The sequence below is a fragment of the Monomorium pharaonis genome, chromosome 2 (genome assembly GCF_013373865.1).
Source record: "Monomorium pharaonis isolate MP-MQ-018 chromosome 2, ASM1337386v2, whole genome shotgun sequence".
Taxonomy (NCBI): domain Eukaryota; kingdom Metazoa; phylum Arthropoda; class Insecta; order Hymenoptera; family Formicidae; genus Monomorium; species Monomorium pharaonis.
In genome coordinates, this window is record NC_050468.1 from 5,466,952 (window position 1) to 5,488,574 (window position 21,623).

General features: G+C 27.0%; 1 protein-coding gene across 4 annotated transcripts; it reads left to right on the top strand.

The window, feature by feature from the left end:
- Window positions 1-767: 767 nt before the first annotated feature.
- Window positions 768-21,286, top strand: LOC105832016 (intraflagellar transport protein 80 homolog). 4 transcript variants are annotated; one of them, XM_036282346.1, is made up of 16 exons: window positions 848-942; window positions 3,993-4,168; window positions 5,165-5,275; window positions 5,359-5,537; window positions 7,701-7,790; window positions 8,294-8,434; window positions 11,785-11,909; window positions 12,488-12,736; window positions 14,162-14,325; window positions 15,033-15,230; window positions 17,043-17,193; window positions 17,417-17,588; window positions 19,661-19,783; window positions 19,861-20,000; window positions 20,932-21,079; window positions 21,139-21,286. In XM_036282346.1, the coding sequence occupies exons 1-16, from the start codon at window positions 848-850 to the stop codon at window positions 21,181-21,183; spliced, it is 2,307 nt and encodes a 768-aa protein (XP_036138239.1). In that variant the 3' UTR covers window positions 21,184-21,286. The 4 variants fall into 4 exon arrangements, with proteins under 4 accessions (XP_036138240.1, XP_036138241.1, XP_036138239.1 ...); XM_036282347.1 differs by lacking the exon at window positions 19,661-19,783 and having other exon boundaries at window positions 768-942; XM_036282348.1 differs by lacking the exons at window positions 20,932-21,079; window positions 21,139-21,286 and adding an exon at window positions 20,404-20,557 and having other exon boundaries at window positions 768-942.
- Window positions 21,287-21,623: the final 337 nt, after the last annotated feature.

Sequence of the window (21,623 nt, forward strand, 5' to 3'; positions counted from 1 at the left end):
ATGCATTGTTCATCCTTGTGTAACGTTTGACAAACAACAAGGATCAACGATGTATCATGCGTATCATGCGTGAAACGGAACGTACCCTGAGCGGTATACACTCCGTTTGTACGTATTGTCACCTTCATTTTTATTTACTACTCTATGCTGCGTTCGGAAATGTCACCCGAGTGCTCTCGGGTATCATTCTATCCTTGTTATTCGTTCTATGTGAAACAAAGATAGAATGATATCCGAGAGCACTTGGGTGACGTTTCCGAACGCAGCCCTTCAAATTTTTATTACAAACAATAATTATTTCTCCGCAATTATTAACCTTTTACTGACATTGAAATCGTTAGCGAGATTCGTCGTCACATGAATATGTACCGGGAGAGAAAAGCGACGGATACTTGTCGCTGGCGTCACTTTTCCTCCACTTCTCCCAAGTCGCCAGCGATTTCTCGCTGCATGAATTTGCACCTTTAGCATAACTCGCGTTGGTGAAACCGGGCCTTATGATAAGGAATCATCTATTGCTGTTACCATGGAAATTAAGATATAAACAAAATGTGTGTATTTAGTTACAACGTAACCATACATAATTTCTGTTGTAACGTTATTCCATTATATCAATAATAAAATTAGTGCAATAAAACATTACTTATTAATAATATTTAGTTTACTTTACACACATATACGCATATACTTTAAAATTAATTTAAATTTGTTACTATTACCTTATTACAAAAATTAAGTATTGTACTTTTCTTGCTTTTAATAAATATTGTAAGGATGGTCGTATTTATATAATTTATATGTATATGTGTGTGTGTGTGCGTGTGTATGTGTCAAGGAAAAATTCAATATGAGATTTAAAATATCTGTGCAAGAAGATAATGGGCATAAAAGATTACTCACTTGTGTTGCATGGAGTTCAACAGAAGAAATTTATTCTTGTGGGTAAGTAGAAATTATTAGTTATGAAATCTTTTTTTATTTTACTAAATATATAAATAATTCTTTAAACACAACAATACACAAATAAGATAATTTATTACATTAATAAAATTAAATTATTTCATATAATTGTGTGTGTGTGTGTGTGTGTGTGTGATGTGTGTGTGTGTGTGTGTGTGGTAGGGGGGTGTGATGATAATAAAGAATATAATTAGAATAGAATATAAAAACAGAAGCGTTAACTTTCACACTTTATTTTAAGGCATCTTTGGTATAAATAACTAGATCATTTGCATTATAATTAACTTTTGCATTATAATTAACTTTTTTTACTTTTCATTGTTTTGCAAGTATATGAAAATTTCTCCAGTAACTTTTGTATACTTTACTTTTCAGGAAATATTTGTATTGTTAACTTAAAAAAATTATTACATATAGATATATTAATTGTAGCTATAATTAATTGTAGCTGACAAAAGCAAAGAAATTATTGTTTTTATACACATGGATAAGAATGCCTGGCCATCTAAAGTTACCCAGGTAGCAAGGTGACGTCTAATTGACGGCATTTTTTGGTCATTTTATGACGAACCAGACGTCATAATGTCGAGATAAAATGACGTCTAAATGTCGTAAAACTGACGTACATTTGTTTCATCTTAACGACGTCATATATCCCAGTGAGAAACGATAATGAGTGCGTTCGGGGAGACGCTATTAGCGCTATCAGCATCAGTTTATCCTTGTTTCACTTTTAATGAGTAATGAAGATGGACTGATGCTGGTAGCGCTAATAGCGTCTCCCCGAACGCACTCAATGAATTCGACATCGAATTGACATCGAAATGATGATTTCGACGTCGAATCGATGTCGATTCGATGTACTATTTCTCATTGGGATTGACGTCAAAAATACGTCATTATTTTCATATTATTGACGTCATTTTCAAGAAGCTAGTATCGTACATTTGACGGTATTTTATTGTTATTTTTATGAAAAAACATAGGTTTTTAGGTTACATTTAATAAAGACGACATTTTAACGTCATTTTTATGACTATCCCAGGTAGTAAAAGCCGTTATTTTGACGTTTTAGAAAATATTTCGGGTACATGTCCTATATATGCAGTACTTGCATTATGAAAATATCGAAATAACATAATTATAATGTAAAAAAAATCTACGTTGTTTCTCAACAAGCATCACGACCCACCACACCATAGTCACGTTTGGAATTGCCTAACTTCCGCGGTCACCCATCCAACTCTGAACCGCCGTCGACGTTGCTTGACTTCGAAGATCGTACGCTACTTAGCCCTTTGTGATGATCCATGAACACTTGATGATCATGAATACATATTTGTTATAGATCAGTTCAATAGATGCGAGAAACATGAAACTTGTAGTTAACTAATATTTTTATAAATAAATATAAATTTACAGTTTTTTTCCTGATTTTTACATATGCAAAATAACATGTGGAATAACTTATAGAAATATGTTTTTGCTCTGTTCTTTTGATAAAGCTAAATTGTACCTCAGACAAAACGCAATATTTATAAAATATTTATAAAATATTCATAATATTTATTTAAATATTTTATAAATATTTTTGTGGTCTTAGATTTGACAAATCATAAAGATTTATCATAAATATTATAAAAATATTTATGAAATATTTATAAATATTTACAAAATATTATTTATACAAATCTTTATCTTTTATTTATCATAAATATTATATAAAATATTTAATTTATATTTTAATATGTTGAATAAAGATTTTTTTTTTCGTATATATAAAATATGTGTAAAATATTTATATAATATTTTGAAAAAATAAATATTAATAAATATTAATAAATATTTATCATAAATATTATGTGCTGCCTGGGATGATTCTAAAATATTGATAGTATTAATTATATAAAATATTATATTAATTTTAATAATGTTGTTTATTAACCAATCTTTAAATAATGATAGTTATAGGTAGCAAGGTGTCGTCCACTAGACCTCAATAATTTGTCATTTGAGGTCAAATCGTCAATTATTACAAAGAATTATAGTTAACGTCAGTAATTAGTCACTAATAAAATCTTATTAATACGTCGTAAAATGATCAATTAACTGACGTTATTAATTAGTCAAGAATATGACGTCGGAAATACGTTGTAGGATGGATAAATGACTGACGTAATTAATAGGTCAAAAAATGACGTTACTATTACGTCTTAATTTGTTAACATGACGTCTGCGACCTTAAATGACGAATTATTGACGTCGTATTAACGTCACCTTGCTACCTGGGTATAGCTGTATTTTGGGATTTTATAATGCATGTAATGTATTCTACACAGAAATTGAAATAAAGCTAACTTTAGATCCACGTGTATAGATGTCCTGAAATTTCTTTAATATAAACAAAAATTAGAAAATAAAAAAATAAAAATTTACAGGTATGAAAAAAGTGCTCACTCTATATACGGTAAAATCGCGCGTGCCCAAAGTGGTTTTTTAAAATGTTCTCGTTCAAGATGATGCTGAATTAATGCAGACAATATTAAGCCTGTTTTTAGATGCCAAACTCTTTTCTAGGAAAAGGAGACTGTTATGTATCCCAGTGTATGTAGAATTTTAAAGAAAAGATTTGTAGCGGGTCACTGTTGTATCAATATATATGTACAGACAGGATTAAGATTACTGTTCAACATTAAAAATTTTCAGCAATATTTCAAAAATATTTCAACAAAAAAGTAAAATATTTGCGAAATATATTTATAACACTTCTAAAACTGCTCTGGCAAAATGTTGTATTAAAAACATCGCAGGAAAGTTGCTGAAAGTTTACTGAAAAACTTTGCAATCTTTCTGAAATATTTTTTTTGTTAAATGTGCATCTAAAGTGCTCCCTTTCGCGGGAAATATATATAAAATTATGTGTATTGGATAAAATTATACATTTTAATATAAATTAAATTTCTTATCTACTTTTTTGTAAAATTTTATTTGCATGATAATAAAATCAAATCAATATATTATTTATCTTTCAGGGAAGATCATTTATTAATATGCTGGCATTTAGAAGGTGGTATTGCACATTCCACCATTGTGACCGAATTTCCAAATGATTTTTACCCTACTGATATGCAATGGCATCCACGCCCCAACACTGATAGTATTGACAAGAAATCTTCTTTAGATATATTATTAATAACTACAGCCGATGGTACGTTATTAAAACTTAAAAACATGTTCCTAGATGATAAAATAACGTATATTATATTTTTTACTTCATTTAAAATGTTAATTAAAACTATTTTTATTGCTTATATAAATGATGAAAAGTTATTTATTCAATAATAGAAAACATTAAGGGTGGTTGTTTTCCGCGAGATTTGGATAATATTGTCAGTCTATTAATTGTAATAGCTCTATCAATTTTTATATGATTTATTTAGTAGACTATTATGCCGACTATTCTTTTTATAAAATAAAAAAGTGATTTTTGAAAACGTAAAATAGATTAGCGTAAAATAGATTAGCACCTAAGATTACGGTCTACTTTACACTACAAACATTTTGAAGCATTTTTTGATTGGTCAATCGAAACGCTTCAAATCATGTGAAACAGTGGCTATATTAAAAAAAGTTACACAATAGTTGAGTAATTCACTAATATATAATTGATCTAAATTTAGACTAATATCTAAAATAGTAACGAACAATTATTACTGAACACTCATTGATCACTTACTGATAACTATATTTTCTGAACGCAGCCAATGTCTTAATTATTCCGTTAACATGAATTTTTAATTTTCCATATTCATTAATATAAATAAAAATTAATATTTTCAAATTTTATACAGGTTTATTTTAAAATCTATACAAAACCGCTGATTAATTCATAAGGAAAAGTTGATCAATACTATTATTTGTATAACATACCCCAGATAGGAATGCATGCAGAAGAAATTTATTATAACATTAATTTAATTTCAAAATGTGTAATGTACAATATACTACTGTGTCATAATTGTAAATCTAATTTTTGTCATTAATTTGTCTTATAATTGTAGATCATTAATTTTAAATTAAATTAATGTAACACGTAACAATATTTTAAAAACTGATGATGAAAAATTGAAATTTTTTGAAAAGTTTACAAAAAATTTAAAGCAATTAACATAGATGAAACATAATACTATATCAATATTTCTAGGAAAATATCACTTGGTTAATAAAAATGGTCGCATTGAAAAAAGTATTGAGGCCCATAAAGGTGCTACTATAATAGGTAGATGGAGTACCGATGGTTCTGCATTATTAACAGGTATCATTATTATTATCATTACATATATCATTATCTTACTGTTTAAAATTCATTGTTTGAAAAAAATGTAATCTCAATTGTAGCTGGAGAAGATGGATTAATTAAGATTTGGTCTCGCAACGGTATGCTTCGATCTACATTGGTAAAAGCAAATCTTCCTATATTAACATCCAGCTGGAGTCCTGATTGTTCAACGATATTGTATTCCCAAGGTGGAAATTTGCTTCTTCAGTCATTTAACTCTAATTCCAAACCGTATAAGGTTTGTTAAATGTTATTTTATTTTATATATAATATTATATTTAGCACTGTATATAATAACTTATATCAATAGTTTTTTATTTTTTTAGTATATCTTGTTTAGGTTTTGGTTAAAAAGCATGCAAATGAAAGGTCGTGTGAGTGAGTGGCTGACGATTTAGTTTAATGTTAGTTAAGAGAGAAATAAGAAGTACAGTTACCCTGATAGGAAAAGATTTATAAAATTGTATGACAAAATATTGTAAAAGATTCATAATCCGTCATCACAAGGACATAGTTGAGAAAATAGAAACATTAACTTTTTATAAAACATTAATAAATGTTTGCGCAATTAAATTTTGAAATAGTATGTTGACATAACAATAGCGATATGATGAATCATCTTAACAACACATTTGAAAAATTAAATTCAGAAATAAATTGTGCAATAATTGAGAAAAATATTTCAGTCATAACAGGTTTAAAACATTTAGAAATATAATTGTGCACGACAGACTTAAATTATTCCCCAATTATTCCTAAATTATGATGCACAAATTGAAACATGGGATGATGGGATATGGGATGTGTAATATTTCATATTTCAATATTTGTTCACTATAGTGTAGGAATAATTTAAAAGTTTTGGGCCGTTATTAGTATCAATGAGATACTTAACTTTCCGACGAACGCAATTAATTTGTCAGACAAAGTGCCCCTTTTTTAATGTTTATAATATTAAATGTCTGTTGAATAAGTGATATTTGTTAAATTTGTTGTAATAATACCTTTTGATATTAATTTTGAATTAAATATTGAAGATTAAATGCTGTAAATATTGCACATTATTATTGCTGCATTATTACTACATTATATTGTGAAAATGTTGAAGATTACGTGTGATAATTTTAAATGCTGAAATAATTGCAAATTATTTATGTTTTAAATTATGTTTGTCTAATATTTAACAAATATTATTTCAGAATTATATTCTGACAAAACTGTTGTGTTATGACGAATCATCTTAGCACAATCTTTAATGCCATTATTGTACAATGTTTGCAAAATCTTTCTATCGGGGTAAGAAAGCATGTACATACATGTAAAGGCTCCGGCAGACTAGCGCGATTTTGCGCAACGCGCGATATTCAATAAGAACTCTGTTTTTTTTTTATGGAGTTCTTATTAGATCGCGCGTCGCACGTCGCAAAGTCGCGCTGGTTTGCCGGAGCTTTTAAAGAAAAAGAAGGGACGAAAATAAAGGTAAGTTAGAAGGAGAAAAGGATAGAATAAAAGCTAAGGAAAAGAGCAGAATATAGAATTTATGACAGACAATAGTGTGGGAAGAGGAGATAAGGAAGAAAGGAATAGAAAAACAGACAATAAAAAAAAATCAAAGAGAGGTAGAGGAGAAGCAAGGAATCTTAGTGTTAAAGAGAGGTAATAACAATAAGAAGGTGACGTTCAAGAAGTTAGAAAATGGGAAAAGGGAAGAAGAGGAGAGGGGAATAAAGAGGTAGAGGAAAGAGGGAAGATTAAAAGAAATTTTGCATAAACCAACAAGAGTATGAGGGAGAGAGCAAAGAGAAAGTGAAGAAAGTAGGGAGGAAATTACTATTTTGAAACATAGCCAGGCAGAATAGGGAGTTCTGTATAACAATTATAATCTACGTTTGCTAGATTTTAATAATCGACAAAGGTCAAATGGATATTACATTTTGTCACCTTTTCGATTAATATGTATATGACTTGGAGGTGATTCATTGGCTTGTAGTTGTATTTCTTAAAAACTCCACTTGTTTGACCAGTAGAAGTCAGAAGAGTTTATTAGTCAAGTTAGTCCGTAATTATTTTCGTCAATAATTTAAAGAAGATGAATAATAAGCTGATAGATCGATAGTTTTCGACAAGGTAGTCTAAATTTTTGTTCTTTTATTTTAAAACTATGAAAATATATTATTTTTCAGCTACCCATTTTACAATCCGAGTTATCCATTAGTATTATTTTAGTCCTTAATAGCTTTTTAGAACTCAAATCTGATTTGCGTTGAAATAATTTTACTAATAAGTGATTTTGTTATTGACACACACACATGATAATATTGAGATTTACACATAATAATGTTGAGATATTGTTTTATTTTTACTTAAAAAATTTATAATAAATAATATAATTTAATTTCAGTGGCATGCACATGATAATCTCATTCTAGTTGCTTGCTGGAATCCAACAAATGGGCTTATAGTTTCAGGTGGTGAAGACTGTAAGTATAAGGTATGTAACTCTTAATTATTGATGAACGAGTGCTAGGTAGTAGAATAAAGTACTCTCCGTCACGAACAGAGGCAGTCGATAATCTCACAATCAAGATAATTTGTTATAATTTTTAATATGTAAGCTTTCAGATTTTATATTCTCGCTATTCTTTTAAAATCCTCTATTCTTATTAAAATTAAAACAGCTCAGATAAACCAATCGGATAATCGATTTATTTCTAGAACTTTATTACTACATATAGTATTATCGCTGATGAAATAAAGAACTCCTGAAATGGTGGTTTAAAAAAAAATCGGGATTTAAGATTTAACATTAGTTTTAAAATATCGTCTTTCAATTAAAAAAAAATAAATTTTCCATTTAATTCAAAATTATTATATATTAATTTCATGAGCATAATTTATGAAATAATTTCTTCTTTCGATTGTATTACATATTTAGAATAAAAAATTAATTTGTTTGTAATCTGTATTTTATGTTAAAAAATATTTTTAATGTAGGTATGGGATGCTACTGGTCATCAATTATATAGCAGTAATGTGGGTGATCATCCTGTGACAGCAATTAGCTGGTGTCATTCTTCTGGCAGTTATTTTGCTGTTGGGTCTTTCAATACAATCAAGCTTTGTGATAAAAATGGGGTAAGATTAATTTTATAATATACAACCACATGTACACATAATTATCACTCACACAGCACAAAATTAAACAGAAAATTAAATAGTTTTAAAAACATTTCAAAGTTTCAAAAGTTTTAACAGTATATACTGAAATGTTTTTAATATATCTAAAAAACATAACATAGGAATGTAACATTTAAAATACATGATGTTTCTGAAACTTTTGTAAATACAAATTACATATTAATGTTAAATATCGAAAGCCATATAAGTTTATTATATTAATGATTGAAAAGATATTTAATTTTAAATATATTTTTCGGGAAAAAGACGAATCTTATAGATGCTTCTATTATACATTAATATCTAATTAATGTTTTAAAACTAATAAAAATATCAGCGCGCAGACTAAAGATATCAAATTCAAAGAAAAATTATTATTCAGCATCAAGATCCGCTACAAAATAGGCAATCTTATTTTTATGTTTATCATTTATCTAACATTTAACTTGTATGTACATGTAGCCTAAAAATAAACATTATTTTAAAATATATTGGTTATTGTGAAGAATAATACCATGGTCCTAAGGAAGACGTTCATACGGAATAATGAGATCCAGATTTAAATCCCCCCTCCCTGGCTGCAGTATTATTTTTCGTAACAAATTTATATTTACGGTTTTTTGGCGGAAAAAGGGGAATTTTAATCAAACTTCTGAGTATTGATATCTAGCTAATTACTGTTTCAAGACTGATAAAATTGAAGCACAGTTTGCATGAGTTAAGAATATCAAATTAATAGAAAAATTATATTCAGGACCAAAATCCGCTACAGACTAAAACAGGCGATCTTAACTATTAAATCTGTAATAGGTGTAGTAAGCGTTAAGCTCAATTATATCTGATTCTTCTTCATATTAAACTATGATTGATTTATTCTTTACGACACGTCTATCAAGCTGGAAGAACAAGGTCGTCGAAAATGAAAAACAATAGCATGAGAATTAGGTGCTTTTTAGGTGCTATTTAGGTGTTCCATTAAAAAATTAGGTGCTCTTCCCGTTTTTCCGGAAATTAAAATTATGCGTTGTACTGCCAGCTTGACGTAAGCTAGCAGCGCACCCAACTAATATCACTAAAAGAAGAGCCCTAAAAAAATCGAAAGGGTTCCATAATTAGGTGCTTTTTAAGTGCTTTTGAATGGTCAAGCTCTCGGAGTCGTATCTCTACCCCTTCGCCCAAAAACACCTCCTTAACGATATAGCTATAGTTGTTCACAACTGTTAATAGCAATAAAAGTCGTCAGTTTAGTAGGCAAAATCGGAAACCGATTTCTTCAATATTGACAGCAACTTAATCTTTTGTTTATATGCTATTTTTTTCTCCAGATCACTGCACACTTGGGTTAATGTAATCTACAAAACTTTGTCGACCTATATCTCGGGCTAAATTTAATAAATATAAGTGGTTCTTTTACTTTAAAAAATTCAAAATATGTTAGTGGTGGTTAAAAAATGTAGATATTTTAAAAAGATTTTTTTAAAAAATTAAATTAAAAATAAAAAAAAAAATTTTTTACATGCCTGTATTAAAAGATAAAATAAAATTTAAAAGGATCAAAAGAAAACTGAAAAATTGATGACTTAAAGAGTCTATCATCAGTGGTTTTATTCTTTTCAAAATTTATATTTGTTTGCCAACATAAAAATATGTAATTTTTCAATGTCACGCGAAAAGGCGCAATGTAAAATGCATTTTTGATGTAAATAAAAAAACTTTAATAATCTATTACTAATTATTTTCATTAATTACAAAACAAAAATAGTAATAATATTTATTTAAACAATTAATTTATTAGAAAAGTATTTAACATTTTACATTATTTTATCAAATTATTCAGCTTAAAAAATAAAATTAAAATAACTAATTTGAATTAAAAAACTCTGATAGTAGTCCTAGCCCTGATGATGCAAACTGCAACATTTACGAAATGTTGACATAACTGTTTTATATAGTAGGTGACGACATTTATCTGAAAGTCTCTTATGATGATAAAATGAATTATATATATCTTCAAAGTAATGCAACTTTGCGAAAAATTATCCAAATTACACGTACTTTTTAATTTAAATTAAAGGACAAAGACTCTACTTTGAGAATCCCTAGGCGAAAGTTTGATTTGTTAAATGTGAACCTTTTGTATCGAATGAAAACCAAACATGGTTTTTTTTATTGAAAAAAGTAAAAGTTTGTTATCATTTTTTACAAGTTTCTTGTTAAAATCTAGCTATAAATATTAATCCAGATTCTTAAAGTTCATTCTTTTCTAAGCAATTAAAAAAAACATGTCGATACGATGTTTTTTGTTGATTGCACACGAGTTTGAAATTTACACTGCATTTTAGGGTATTTTAGCAAATAAATACAATATTTTTTTAATATCATGAATTTTGAGTATCAATATGATATTGCACATTGATTTTATTCGTGTTTAACTCAATCATACTGCCGTCATCAGACCCGATGTGCACCACGTGGAAGTTGACGATCAAATTTTACACATCATACGAAAAAGTTTTTTTTCCGATTTTTTAAATAAAATTCGAATTTTTATTTTTTATGTATGAGTATGTGTATATTTATGTGTGATCTGAGCAAGCTGCTAAAAAGCTGAACTTTCTGTTGACTTCAGTAAAATTGGCGCGTCAGCTATCCGTTATGTTCAGATTAGAAAGTGCAAATTTCCACCGATGAATTTGAGAGCCACATGATGTGCAAAATCCAACCATCAATCTCCACGTGGTGTACATCGGGTTACTCTGATGACGGCGGTATGATTGAGTTAAACACGAATAAAATCAATGTGCAATATCATATTAATACTCAAAATTCATGATATTAAAAAAATACCGTATTTATTCGCTAAAATACCCTAAAATGTAGTGCAAATTTCAAACTCGTGTGCAATCAACAAAAAACATTGTATCGACATGTTTTTTTAAATTGCTTAGAAAAGAATAAACTTTAAAAATCTGAATTAATATTAACAAGATTTTAACGAAAAACTTGTGAAAAATGATAACAAACATTGACTTTTTTTAATTGAAAAAAACATGTTTGATTTTCATGCAATACAAAAGGTTCACACTTAACCAATCAAACTTTCGCCTAGGGATTCTTAAAGTAGAGTCTTTGTCCTTTAATTAAACAAAAAACTGCATGTAATTTGAATAGTTTTTCGCAAAATTGCATCACTTTAAAGATTGCCTAAAAATTCGGTCAAAATTTTTGTCTCGTTTTTTTGCGCTAGTGTATTTTCGTAAATGTCTCTTCTCTCATAAATTTTTATGAATACTTTTTTCATATTTTAGTGGTCACATTCCATGGAAAAAGTAAACACTGGAAGCATTTACAGTATAGCTTGGTCCAGCGATAGTACGCAAGTGGCTATGGCATGTAGTAATGGAAAACTTTTAACTGGACACGTTATAGATAGGTAAATCATAATGTAATTAATTGCTGAAAAAATAAATATATTTTTAATTTAACTAAATATATAAATATATAAAATATATAATATTTTATATATTTAAAATATATAAATATAAAATATAGAAATATATTTTTAGTTTAACAGATTATCAATAATAAAATTAGATCGATGAAAATGTTACGTCCAAAATGAGAGTATCAATATCAGTCTATAGCGAATCAGTCTGTAAAAATTTTTGTATGAATTTTTATAATCTCTAATTCGAACTGCGCATTGCATATTCGATCGAAATATCTCTCGGAAACAACTTGATTGTGTTTCAAAATCGAATATGCAGTGCGCAGTACATGTGAACTAGAGATAAAAATTCACAAAAAAAAATTTTATTAAACAAGATTGTAGATTAATAACGACCTCCTCATCTTTATGTTTCATATATAATAGTACTGAGAATAGTGGAAAAATTATAATAAAAATTTATTAGATGTTAAATTTATTTCCCGCCACTCTCAAGTAGATGACTCCCGCTACAAAAGTAGTGGATTTAAAAAATATATTTATATATTTTTATAATTAAATAGGAGATTAGAATGGGATAATTATGAAGCCACATTGACAAGGAAAAAAGTAATCGAGATACGAGAAGTCGGCGACGAAGCTCGTGAAGTATTAGAAATTTCTGATCGTGTTGTACACCTCGAATTTGATTTTGGTCATTTAGTTGTCATCACACCTGCTCAATGCCATGTATATTCTGTGACAAATTGGAATACACCAGCGATATTTAATTTAAAAAGGAGTATCATCTCTACTGTTCTCCTTGCAGAAAAGTAAGTTATTAAATATGTTCAAAATAATATATCGATATAATTATTCATGCATGTATATATGTTATGCATAGTAAGCTCTCTTGACTAATCAAAGATTTATTTTTATCCTTAGTGAAATTTTTATTTATTACTATCTTTTTTCATTACATTTGAAATAAAATTATTAAAGGTTGTTTATTCCACACGTAGACATATAATGGATGGATAGATATAAATATTTATGTATTAAACAATTTACTACATAATTTATCCGGAACTGAAACAGCCAATCCTAAATAAAACACTTTTATCTATCTCTAAATAAAATAATGTTTCGATATAGAGATGATATAGCAAACATTTCTAAATATATAAAATACAGAAAATTCTAGAAATCTTGAATATCTTGAAGAAAATATAATTCAGAGAAAAATTTTTGAGACAAACATAATTTTGCGTCAGAAAATTTAGTGATTATTTTAATTTAATATTGGATGCCATTGCAGAGTGAAAGAAAATTTAAATTGAAATTTCTACATTTCTATTTTTGTAACATGTTCTTCGGACAGAAATTTTGAACTTTTTAGGAACTTAATTACTCTAAAGGATAAACTTCAAAAAATTATTCAATAGTTTTTGATGAAAATATTTTAATGTCCTTAAAATGAATATTTTTAAATAGATTTTTAGCGATAAAAAAATAAAGCATAAAATGTTTAAATAAAATTATATATCATGAAAAAATACTTTTTAGTTATACATTTTACATTTTCTGATATATTTTATTTAGTTAAATATTTAACTAAACATATCTGCAGTGATTTAAAGGGTAGGAGTAAAAGTCGCTTCGCATTGAAAGTCCAAAATCTAAGTGTAATAAAACAATTATGGACTTCGTCTCAAGCTGCAAACATTGGAGTTGTAGGATAGACTTCGTTTTACGTGGAAAGTCGAAACCCATATGGAATCGTATAATCATAGACCTAGCTTTGCTTCGAAAACAGAAGAATGAGAATACTTGAAAAATTGAAAAATTTTTTAAATTTAAACATTTCATGCCTTTATTTTTCTCATCGCTAAAAATCTATTCAAAAATAATAATTTAAAAAGTCATTTAAAACATTTTCACTAAAAACTGTGTAAATTGGGTGGTTTTTAAAAGTTTAATCAATGTGTTCGATGTTTCTTTGTCAAAGTCGAATGATTACTCGTTGTTGTGCTTTATACTTTTAAACAGAAGCTAGTAAAACTCTAGGCTTATACATTGAGAAACACGTTTGGTTAATTGTATGGAAGAGTCCAGTAAATTTTACTGTATTGTTCCAGTAAGATTAGATTTTAAATTAATATCAAAATTTACAAATTGGTAATATTTTTTTGTATACATAATAATATTATCTACATATTTGCAATGATATAATTGTATAAATATAATTTCTGTTCTAGGCATTTCTTAATTGTGGAATGGAATACTGTATCATTATATAGTTACCAAGGCCGTTTATTAGGTAGTCCAAGATGGAAAGGTTTTTCTTCAGAACCACTTTATCCTGCTTGCATATCATTATGTGCTGATACTTTAGTTATAAGGAATCAAAACAATGAAAAACGTAAGATAAACGCAAGATAAATGTATAAAATGCTGTATAAATGTACAAGATGCACATTAAGAGAATTCTCAACTGTTTATTTTATTGATTAAACATAATTCACAATACATACGATCAGGGTTGGGTAAGTTAATATATTTTTTAAAACTAAATTAAGTTAAAGTTAATGGATTATAAAATTAATTTAGTTAAGTTAAAAGTTACATGAACAAAAAATTAACTCAGTTAAAGTAACGTTAATAAATTAAGTCAAATTAAAGTAATTTTGAGAAGCATTATTTATATTAAATTAAAAATCTATATAATAAGTTATTTAAGTTATATTACCAACAGTTATAATATCAATCATCAAATATATTTAATATTTTATTTGTAAATTAAGTTTATATGAAATAACAAAAAATATTATTTTTATGCAGGAATGTGTTTTATTTTTTTTTAACAGATAAAATTTTTAATTTATGAAAAAAGTTAATAAGTCAAAGTTTATGTTTCAAAAATAACTAGGTAAAGTAAAAAATTAAGTCATTTAAAATTAATTAAATTAAGTTAAAAGTTATTAACTTTTTAACTTTATTATTAACTTTCAACTTTTTTACTATAGTTACTACCCAACCCTGCATACATTATGCAGCACTATGTTTACTGCAACATTACTACCTTGGAAAATTTTAATATTTTATCATATTCTTCTATATATTTTTTAGTGCTTCATATCTTAGAAATACCTTATAACAAGCCGATAGTAGAAAGTCAATCATATCTACATCTGCATAACGTAACACAAGCGGCTTTAAATTATATTGGTGACATAAAAAATCGACAATTGGCATTAATAGATGCCAATAAAGATTTATTTTTAGTTGCAATAAGGATTACAGGTTTCGGAAGAATATGCAAAATAGGTATGTAATATATATTATAGATGTTTGATTATTAAATATCCCTTGTAGCACAAATATTGGTGTAATATTGGGAAGTAATGTAATTGCAATATCTTCAATATATTTATTATAGTTCAATACTGTAAAAACTGGATGCTTCTTATTTATTAAACGATAAAATTAATATTATGAAAATATAAATAGGTTTATGAATTTTGTAAATTTTCTCTCTTTCTCTCTCCCTCTCCCTCTGTATGTGTATGTGCGCGCGCGCGGAAATATATATGTAATACAATATTACATATTCCCAATGTTAGAAAAAGCTCTAGAATTTTGAGACAGAGAAAGAGAGAGAGAGGGGGGGGAGAGAGAGAGAGAGAGAGAGAGAGAGAGAGAGAGAGGGAGGGAGGGAGAGAGAGAGAGAGAAAGAGAATACTCTAAATATATTATATTCTAAATACTAATTTTATTTTAAGACAAGGTACGATACTATATTCTTAACATTTGATAACTATTAATACTGTTAAAAATATGCTATAAAAATTTAATAGCAATGCTATTATATATAATATATATAACATTATAGTACTTTATAATTAATTTGTATTAAAAAACAATAACATTTATTATTACATTTATTAAAAATAAGAAGAAATGATTGCCCAGATAACCAAGTCCGTCAAAAGCAGATTATGCTAAGTGTTTGCTATTAACCTACTAAAAAATTTTTTTGCTGATATAGACAGATTTCTTGATGTTACAACCAAAATGTGTCGCTAATTTTTGTATCAGCTAAAATTTTGGCTGTCATGCATAGAATTTGAAAATTCTGCTTCTATCAGCTTAGGTGCAATACATATACATATTACAGTATTTGCTAATTATTTATCTATCTCAGCTAGATTTTACATGCTGGCAAATTGTAAGCACATTGTTGAAATAACAGATGCCAATTTGCTATCAACTTTTCAGAAAATATAGCCAATCTACTAACATACTACTGCACGTGTTTTACAGGATATTTTTTTCTCTGCTTTTTCCTTTCTTTTTTTGTATTCCCCCCTTTTCTTCTTTTTTTTCTATATACTTTATATTTCAGTTAATTAAAAATTGGCATGATTTAAATTTGAAACACCGTATTAAATATTTTTTCGTAGCATTTTCTTATAGCACATTTAGTTTTAGTGAACTATTATGACTCGTAAGACATTTTTCTGCATTCAAATTTATAATATAAACATCATTGATTTTTAATAAAACTTATTAAATATAATTTTATTAAATTTATTAGTTTTAACAATAGAAAATTCTAAGAAATAATAAGAAAATGTTATAAAGCTATTTAATAATTAATTACTAAAATTTTTTTATAATAAATTAGCATTTATTATACAATACATTTATAGTAATTGATATAAAAAATTAGATTGATTACTTTTGCGTTTAACTCGAAATATTTATTGGAGATTAAGAATAGTGAAATAGAGATTATAATTTGATCAATTAGATTTTAATCTTAATCCTTAAAATTCCAATCCTTATTCAAATTAATTGAATCTTAATCTCTAATTTACAATCTTTTCTTATTGTAAAAAATAATTAAATTTTTATTTTTTTAATTTTTTTATTTAAAAGCCGGTTAATATCCAGTTATCCAGTTATTCAGTAATAATAAATGCCGAATTATCCAATATCCGATTATTTGCAAAATTCACTATTGACATCGACACATCTCTACTATACAGAACTCTCATTGATATTTTTATAAATGTATTAATGTTTTATTATATATATATATATATATATATATATATATATGTATATATGTTTTAGCTGCAATGGCACAAAATATTGCATGGGCAACTGACGCAAATATATTAGCTGCAATGTTGGATGCGAATCTATCAGTATGGCTGTGTCCTAATTGTGTTCATTATAGTGATCGCAAAGCAATACGACGAACAAGACTTGATAAAGAAAGCAGGTATCACTCATGAGTTTCTCAAAATAATATATAATATTAAATTTATATAATTGTTACATTAAAAACATCAAGAACATTAATTTTAATAACATGTCTCTGAACCATTAAATTATGTATAAAATATAAATATTTATTTTTTATGTAATTTAGTTTCTTATCATATTTATTTTTAAGTGTATTAAATAATTTTGTTTTAATAATTTATTCAAACATATTTGTACAGTGAATTTGGAAAACAACCTAACATTGTGAGTGTTCGTAATGGTATGGTTATGGTGAGACGTGGAGATGGTGCTATTGTAGCTTCATCTTTTTACAATCTTTTCATAAGTTTTTATGAACACATATCGAATAAAAAGTTGAAAGAAGCGCTGTCTCTTTGTCGTATAGCTCAGGTAATACTTAACAGCATGATGTTTAATATTTAATATATTTATATGCTGCAAATAATACTTGTGTATATATGTGTAAGTATGCGCACGCGCGTGCGTGCATGTGTGTGTGTGTGTGTGTGTGTGTGTGTGTGTGTGTGTGTGTGTGTGTGTGTGTGTGTGTGCGCATCGCATGTTTTATTTTAATTAGCTATTTTATATAGCCACTAGCTTGAAAAGCATTTTTAAGAAAAATGTTTCAGATAAAAATTGTATGATTTAGAGAACTAATCTAGGACAAATAATGGTAGAATTACTTTTCGAAAATAATTAATTTTTTAAGATTATTGATAAAATTTTATGAATTTATATAGCCACAAGTTTAATTAATAAAAAATAATTTTTTTAATGTAATATTACAATTAACCAATTCAGATTAATCCTTAGGTATATAAATTGCTAAATCTTGAAGTTCTTTCTAGATTTTAGCATATATTTCAAATATTGTTCGGATTATAATTTATATCATTATAAGACATGCGAACAATTTCAGATAAATAATTAGAATTTTATTAATTTTTTGTAATACTGACAAAGAAACACAAGGAAATGTTCTTCTCCGATATAAATGAATTTTTAATACATTATACTCTAAATAAGAGACACGCATTCTTTTATACGTATCCTTTTGCACATTTAGGTCCATTTTCACAATTTACAGTAATAAACAATTTAGATTAACTTAAAAATACATACTTGTTTATAAACTTATCGTTATACATATAAAGATCATATATATGTATACACGTAATCTTTAATTTATTTAATCAAGAGCTTATAAAGGTGTTATGTATTAATTAATTTTTTATTTAGTTATAGTTAATTTTTTGATTAATCATATATTATAATAACGAATCTTAGAAGGTGAAAAAAATCGATATTTTTTTCGAAGCAAATATGAAAATTATAAGGAAAAAGTTTTTAATAAAAGTTGACTTGAAAAGCATTTCACAATAGTAAGATAAATAAAAAATTCAAATATAATATTTTTTAGCCAGATAGCTAAACTTGCACGAATTGAAAATTTATTATATCTATATTATCCTGATAAAAATTAGATAGCAATTGAACATGGTTTACCGTTTTAGCTAACGTTAACAGAAATAAAGTAAAAATTGAGCAGATACTGCGTCGTGATATATTAAAATAAATGCAACAAAAATTTAAAAAACTACATAAAAAACAGATTTCAGGTATTATGTTGGCACAATATATCACAAAAAATAAAACTAGATATGTCATGATGTCATATTAAGGAAGAATTTTAGGATCAAACGCGCGACGTTTAGTATTCTACCTGCTCGCCTTATCTGCTAGATCATTTTACCGTCTACAATGAGAAGTTTTAGGACGTAACAATAGATTGTAACTTACTTTTAGTTTAGAAGGTCGTAGCAATAGCCGTAAGCGAAATGAATTATTTTCATTTCGCTACTGTTTATGGCCTACGGCATATGCCGCATCTTGCAGAAAAAAGACAAAAAACACAGTCAAAATAAAAAAGGCAGTCCAATTCTTCTTGGATCCTCTCGAATGAGCCTAATTTAATCGGTTTTCGTATGAGAAGTGTAAATTATATCTATATATTTACACTTTTCATACGAAAACCGATTAAATTAGGCTCATTCGACGCGTTTTTGCATATACCTAAAGTTCGCGAAATATCTTGTTGCTGTCACTATTATTTTGGATAGACATTGTAGAAATTACGATACTGTATGCGTCCTACTACTTTACTGCCTACTGCCAGTTCCATTGTAGACGGACCTTTACTGACTCACCTTTTCAAACTAAATAAAGCATATGAAAAACTTTAAACAACAATTTCTCGAAAACTATTACATAATAATCAGAGTTTGTTTTATGGTGTATTAGTGAAAGTGATATAGTATATTTAATATATTAAATATTTAACAAAATCTATATAGCCAAAGATCCTATCATTGTTGGTTCACTTATTTTACTCTTGTACTAATTTTATTATCTACTTTAAATAAAAAAATTTCAATATATAACATACTATATATTGTTGTCAGAATGAGGTACTATGGTCTTGTATGGCTGTCATGGCAACTGATAATAGAGAACTGCATGCTGCTGAAGAAGCTTATGCTGCTATTTGTAGATTTGATAAAGTAGATTATATTAAATATATTAAGGTAATTAAATTATTATTATATATTATTTATTTATTTATTAAAATTGTTGAGTGTCTTAAATAATTTAATATTTGCAGAATTTGTCTTCTGCGACGGAAAGACATGCAGAAATAGCGTTACTAGCAGGAGATCTGTCAATGGCCGAAGGTGTACTATTACAAAATGGTCTGATTAAAGAGGCTATACATGTCAACATTCAAATTTATAATTGGAATAGGTATATTAAAAAGTTAAACAAGTTATAATCATAAAATATGCAATTCAATAATTAATTTTCAATAATAAATTCTACAATTGTTTCACAAAACCCAATTTAAATTTTATTAGATATATTTTTTAATACAAAGAGTTAGTCAAATCACATGAAAAAACTACAATTTTTACTACAAATATAACTTTGCAAAAGGTAGAATAATTTTCAAAAATTTTAATTATTTTATAGCTGGAAATTTAACAATAAACATTTGCCACGAGTTATCGTGACAAAACTGACAAAAAGTGTTTCGAGAAAAACTCAGTTAAAACTTAGAAAGATAATTTTGATTATAAAATTGATGCTTATAAAACTCAAAAATCGCTCACGCTATAAAATGGCATCTCCAGATTAATTTTTATTGTAGCTTTTTCAGATTTGAATAACAAAGGAAGCTCGATACGAGAAAAAGTAATAACGACACAAAAACGAGTCGCTATCTGCGTGCAAACACATTGTTAGTTAAATGCACAGCTTCATATTTTTGGTTCTTTTGAGCTCAATTTTGCGAATTTAAAAAACACAAAGAGAAAAGTATTCTTAAAGGATTGTTATCGGAAAATGTAAAAAATAAAAAATCGAATTTTTCACGATTTTGCTTTACGAAAATCTTTACACTTTTCTTAATTAATTTTTTATTAAATAAGTACGCAAATCTTAAAATAGTAAAGAATTGGTCTGTTGAATTTAATCCGCTCTATTCACAAAAGGTAATTTATCTATTATCAAATCCTGTATATTATAAAAATAAAAGACTTAATGAATTGAATAAAACAAAATCAAATTATCTATTAGATGTTAAATATTACTTACTCGTATTGCTTTTTTAAATTTACTAAGTAATTTATATTAAGTAATTTATTGACTAATTTATATTATTTGTTTATGTTTCTAGAGCTTTAGAATTAGCAAGAAAATATAAAAAACAACTCGAGGAAGTTTTAAAAGCAAGAGCAAGATATTTGCAAATTATTAACAAGAATGAAACCAATCATAGTTTCCTCACATTTATGGCAAACATTTCGCCATCACAATTGAATCAAGTAAGATAATTCTAATAAAAATGTATAATTATTTCCTATTACAAAGTTGTTTATTTCAGGAAACTAATGAAACAAAACTTAATATAAAAAATGATACTGAATAATGCAAATAAATCAATGTTGAACAAAACATATCAATTTCCATAATATAATATGAAAAATGAAATACTTTAGTATGCCTTACGTGGTGAAGGAGAGAAAAACAAATTCAGAGAAAAAGAGAGAGAGAGAGAGAGAGAGAGAGAGAGAGAGAGAGAGAGAGAGAGAGAGAGAGAGAGAGAGAGAGAGAGAGAGAGAGAGATAGGAAGGGGAGATTTCTGACTTAAAAATTTTGTTTTTATATCTCTTATCATTTGGAGGATTTTAGATGTGATTAAAGTTAAGATTTTAGAATTTGAATAAAGTTTAATAAATATTATATATATAAATGTTATTTCTCAGCAAGTCTTTTTTTCTGAACATTCTTATAAACAAATAGTAAATAATGTATTATTTTCACAGAATGTAAGTAATAAGTAATTCTCTTCGCTTTCTCTCTCCCTTC

Excerpts from the sequence above, each read along its gene's own strand:
- LOC105832016 (XM_036282346.1), top strand. The coding sequence starts at position 848 with ATGAGATTTAAAATATCTGTGCAAGAAGATAATGGGCATAAAAGATTA. Across the intron at positions 15,231-17,042 it reads CGGAAGAATATGCAAAATAG|CTGCAATGGCACAAAATATT; the intron begins GTATGTAATATA and ends TATATGTTTTAG. Across the intron at positions 19,784-19,860 it reads ATTATATTAAATATATTAAG|AATTTGTCTTCTGCGACGGA; the intron begins GTAATTAAATTA and ends TAATATTTGCAG.